This window comes from Ovis aries, chromosome 3 (genome assembly GCF_016772045.2).
Source record: "Ovis aries strain OAR_USU_Benz2616 breed Rambouillet chromosome 3, ARS-UI_Ramb_v3.0, whole genome shotgun sequence".
NCBI lineage: Eukaryota > Metazoa > Chordata > Mammalia > Artiodactyla > Bovidae > Ovis > Ovis aries.
In genome coordinates, this window is record NC_056056.1 from 13,408,357 (window position 1) to 13,414,051 (window position 5,695).

Here is a 5,695-nt window from a genome sequence, read left to right on the forward strand (position 1 = left end):
TTGAGAATCACTAGTCTGGTAGATATCAAGACCCACTATAGACCTATTGTAATGCAGACTATGTGGATATTGATGAAAGACTAGGCAAACAAGACAGCTGCTATAAAACAGAGAGCCCAGAAACACACACACCCTGCCCCTGTTGGTATACACTTGACACGAATGAGGCGTATTTTTTTCTGGAATGCAGCTTAAGACAGTTGGAAAATCACATGCAAAAATGAAACTGGATTCTTACCACATACCATATGCAAAAATTTACTCCTGATGAATTACAAACTTACATATGAAAACCAAAACCTAAAAATGTTTAGAAAGTAATATAGGAGAATATCTTTGTCTCCTTAAGATAGAAAAATATTTCTTTAATAAGAAACAGAAAGTAAGCACTAACCATAAAAGAAAATTGTAGATTAGACTGTGTCAATATCAAAGACATCATAGCAGAAAAAGACAAATAACAAAATAGTAAAAGGTATTTGAAATTCATAAAACCAATTAAAACATCCAGATTAAGAGTACATAAAGATCCCTAGAAATCAGTAAGAAAAACAGGCAAAGCTGGGGGCTGAGGGAGATGAGGGTCTAGGAAAAAAAAATTAAATAAACATGTCACAAAAGAGAAGAAAATCTAAATGACCAATAATCATATGAAAATATGATGTGCTACATTAATAATCAGAGAAATTCAAATTAAATCACAACAGGAAGCCATTGCACACCAACAGATAACAAAAATTAGAATTCTGAGGATAAATGTGAAAAGTTTAAGAAAATATGAAGCAATATAAAATTATGCTGTTAGCAGCAATATAAATTGGTACAGTCACTTTAGGAAACAATCTGCTATCATCTATATAGTTCAAGTAAAGATACAGCAAAGTGATTAGGTTTATTTTAACAAGACTGTGCTGTACATTTGAAAACTGTTATGACAGTAGATTTTAAAAGTTGTCACTACAAAACTCAAAACTATGGATATGTTAACCAACTTTATTGTGGTCATTATTTTGCAATAAATACATCTGTCAAATCACTGTGTTGTACACATTAAACAATGTTCTGTGTCCATTATTTCTCAATAAACTGTAAATAAATAGTATTTGTCAAGAGATTAAATTAATAGAAAGAAAGACAGACATCTGAATAGTAATTAGAAGATGGAGAACCCAAACCCAGGACTTTCTGTCTCTATAGCATTTACTCTTAATATGTAGATAAAATTTTTAAATTAAACTCACAGGTAAGGGAAAAGACACACATGTGTTGTATGAGGCACTGGCTTATCCTGAGGGCAGTAGCAGAATGTACTTTTTTCCCTATATCCTTGCTGTGAATGATATTCACCAAAACACACAAGTATTCTCTGTATAAAATCCAAAAGGAAATTTTCTCTCTGATTTCAGTGCCAAGAAGAGTTATATCTTCATTTAGCAGAGGAAGGACTTGAGGTTTGTAGAGGCTAAGTAACTTCTCAAAAGCAACTACTAAAAGGCAAGATCAGCATTTTAACAAGTATCTATTTTCCTCATTGCTGAACCCCAAAGCTCTGAGACTAAATTCTGAAAACACATGCATTATTTGATCCAAAGTTCCTTTGCTATATGACAATAACCATTGCCGGACCCTGTGATTTAAGCATATATAAACTTACATTAGCCTAATCCCACATACAAAAATGTCTAATCCATGTGTCTCCCCAGACACTAGAAAGCACATTTATACCATTGAACTACCCCTCACTGAATATCCTAAAAATTGCAACCTCTTCATTTTGACTTGTCTTCCCCAGATCTAGAATACCCCTTGGTTGGCATTCGAATCCCCCCAAATTAAAGTTTTCACCTACATAAATATCTGTCCATCCCTCATAACTCATAGTTGGGAAAACAGAAGCATGCCCTTGAGATGTCACAGAGAGATTAAGAAGATCAAAGATCAGTCCCAACATCTAAACAGGAAGCCTCAGGTGTCCTCTGTCCCTTTGGAGACAAACCCCCTAGAGAGGTCACCACACGACAACATCCTTAGCCTAATAAGCATCTCAGAGGCCACAGAGCAGACCTCAGACTCGTGAGAAGCTGGCTGTGCTGCCACAATCAAGGGAGCCCTCCCACTTGAGTCAGAGCATCTCTGCCTTCTGAGATCTGGAGCTGGGAGAGCAGCAGCAAGCAAGGGACCAGGCGTTAAGAAAGAAGGGTGGGGGTTGAGGTCAGGGAAGGAAAGCGTGTTACCCCTTTGGAGTAGCATATCAGCTCCTCCTGCATCCCTTCTTGTCTCCTTGTCAATCAGCCCTGAATTTCATGGGAGACACATGAGGAAGCTGAGGTTTGACTGAGAAGCAGACACGACTTGATGAACGGACATGGTGTGCACTAGCTTCTGGAGAGGCTGAGAAAGAAGGAAAAGCATCTGGACATAGAGGTGAGCTTCAGAAGCCGGCCACCCACTTGGCTACTCCAACCCACTTTGGCACCTTACTTTTTTTCTCCCAGATACTTTTAAATATCTCATAGATTGAGACATCATGAGGTCCAAGGAGAACGTCCATGTGGCATTTGGTCTTTAGTTCAACCAGTTTGATCTCTAACTGATTTATACCATTTGTTTTATTGGAAGTAAAACCCCACCAATAGCAGAGAAAGAAAAGAAAACCCATCATATTCACAGTCTGATCCACTCACCCTGTGATTTTAGAACTATTCTTCCTGATTCTCAGATCCAAAATATTCCTCCTTTTTTCTAGTCATCAACCTGTGTGTTCTTCACATCTGTGACCTGCAGCACCGAATCCCATTAATTCACTAACTCTCCACTAATTTTTGTATTCCACATTCCCCAGGCAATCCTTCCATAAATACCTCATCTTTGAATATTGATCAGTGTGTGATACACTGCTTTACAGACGTAGTATCTCAGTTGCTATTCATTAAACATCAAGAATGAGTTTGTGAACAGGTGATGGAGGACAAATCAAACTCCCACAATTCAACTTTAGTCCAGGGCACTGTCCACTCCAGGACCCCAGCTCCACTCACTAGACACACAGCGGTCACACATAGCCAAATTTTTCCACGTGATTTTGGCCAGTTTATCATGGAGAGTCAAAATTTCAACTTCCTCCATCTCTACTTCACAGAAAGACAGGCTACCTCTTTTGCAACTCCAAGGATGGATTCTGGTCATGGAGGAAGAAACATTGTCAGTTAAGGGACATAGAAGGGTAATTCATGTAGGAAACTGTCAAAATGAGGAAAACAGTGTTAGTGCCTGATTGTGATAGACAAGAAATATACCAAAACTGGAGGAGAGGTACGTAATGCTTAAGAGCATAAGCTTGGTGTTCGATACCTGATTGCTATTCAACTCCTTAGTAACCATGAGAAAACTGCTTCACCTCTGTAAACCTTAGTTTCCTGAAACAATGCATGCTTCACAATTTCTTATCATGGGATTTAGTCAAATGCTTACCATAGGTTTCATAGGGAATATGTATTTGTATTTGTAAACACTGGTTGTTTTTGCTTTAACTACTGATACACTCAAATCACTAGATGCATGGACAAATATTCCTTCCATAAAATCTTGCAAAATGATATCATGCCATGAGGTAAGGAGGATTAGCTTCCCATTCTGTGCCCAAACAAGGAAAATAGAACAATGTTGACCTAGCTTCACCATTCTTCTTAGACTTGCCCTGTTGGTTGTCCCAGCAAACCCTAACCAGTTTCCCAGACATGCAAAGTTAAATCCAATAGGATAACAACTGAATGTGCTTTAGAAGGAATGATGGTTCTGTGACTTCTGTGCTTCACCATCCACACCCTCCAGCCATCTCTCTTGTCTTATAATACCCTATTTTGTTAACAAAACTTCTCTTCACCTGATATAATGTTACAGATTCTGTTTGCTCATGATCTAGCTCCCAAAATACAACATAAACTACACAAAGCAAATATTAGTTTTTTGCTATGTTCCCATTAGGGAAATAGAGTTTTTCCCAGAACAGGAACTAAGCAACTTGAATCAAAGAAGACCACTCTGATGGATTCTATGGGAAAACTTTTCTTCTGTCCCTACAGCTTGCAATATAAGGTCCTTATGATGCTCACGGATTTGGGAAGCTAAGACCACATCATGGACCATGAGGATGACAAGCTTTCCCTGCACACCTGCTGTGAAAGTGAAAATGTTAGTGGCACTATGGACTGTAGCCTGCCTGGCTTTTCTGTCCATGGAATTCATCAGGCAAGAATACTGGAGTGGGTAGCCATTCCCTTCTCCAGGGAATCTTCCCAACCCAGTGATTGACCCAGGTCCCCTGCATTGCAGACAGATTCTTTGGGAAAGTATAGTTGCTAATGGTAATGAAAAAGAGGAAATAAAGACTTGTTGGGTTCTCCTGATTTGAACAATGGAATTGGAGCATGTGAAATAACAAAACAGCTTGCATATAACTTAGACCCAAGTCAATGGAAGGACTCAACCAAACAAGTAGTGTCTCTGAATTCATCCTCCTGGGACTCTCCTCACGGCCTGAGGACCAGAAGCCACTCTTCATCCTCTTCCTCATCATATATCTGGTCACCATAACAGGGAACCTGCTCATCATCCTGGCCATCCACTCTGACCCCCAACTGCACACCCCCATGTATTTCTTTTTGAGTTTCCTGTCTTTCACTGACATTTGCTTCACAACAACCATTGTCCCCAGGATGCTGGTGAACTTTCTGTCACATAACACCATCTCCTATGCTGGGTGCCTTACCCAGATGTATTTTATATATGCCTTGGGCAACACTGACAGTTGGCTTCTAGTAGTCATGGCCTTTGACCGCTATGTGGCCATCTGTGACCCCTTCCACTATGTCACCATCATGAGTCACCGCCGCTGTGTCTTGCTGGTGGCTTTCTCCTGCTCATTGCCTCACTTCCACTCCCTCCTACACACACTTCTACTGAATCACCTCACTTTCTGTGACTCCAATACTGTCCATCATTTTCTCTGTGACCTCAGCCCTCTGATGAAATTATCCTGCTCCTCCACATTTGTCAATGAAATTGTGTTGATGACAGAAGCATCTGCCTTCTTGGTGACTCCTTTTCTATGTATTGCTTTTTCTTACGTACGAATCCTCATCACGGTTCTCAAAATTCCCTCAGCTGCTGGGAAACACAAAGCCTTCTCCACCTGTGGGTCTCACCTCACTGTGGTAACACTCTTTTATGGAAGCATCTTCTATGTCTATTTACAGCCTGTGTCCACCTACACTGTCAGGGACCACGTGGCAACAATTGTCTACACAGTCCTGTCCTCCATGCTCAATCCTTTTATCTACAGCTTAAGAAACAAAGACCTGAAACAGGGTCTGAGGAAGCTGTTGGGCAGGAGGAAACCTCAGGCAGCACCCTCTTGATGAACACACAAGGGAATCTTCCCCATGTGAGTCTGGTTTCTACTGGGTCTTGGTGAACAAGCAAGCTCTTGGAGGTTAACATTTTTAACCCATGTGAGAATAGGCATTGTGGTCAATTACATCCATTGATGAAGACCTATTATTTGACTTTGCTTCTGCTTAAATCATGATGTTCTTCCTCACTGTTTCTCCTTTTTCCTATGAAGACTCATCACATTGCATCTTCCAGATGAGATGCTTTAAACCAATCTTTTTTCCCACAGATATTTCCTGAACAA

At 40.1% G+C, this 5,695-nt stretch overlaps 1 protein-coding gene across 1 annotated transcript; it reads left to right on the top strand.

The window, feature by feature from the left end:
- Positions 1-4,472: 4,472 nt before the first annotated feature.
- LOC101120070 (olfactory receptor 1L8-like) lies at positions 4,473-5,417 on the top strand. Its single transcript, XM_012175927.3, has one exon. The coding sequence runs from the start codon at positions 4,473-4,475 to the stop codon at positions 5,415-5,417; it is 945 nt and encodes a 314-aa protein (XP_012031317.3).
- Positions 5,418-5,695: the final 278 nt, after the last annotated feature.

Excerpts from the sequence above, each read along its gene's own strand:
- LOC101120070 (XM_012175927.3), top strand. The coding sequence starts at position 4,473 with ATGGAAGGACTCAACCAAACAAGTAGTGTCTCTGAATTCATCCTCCTG.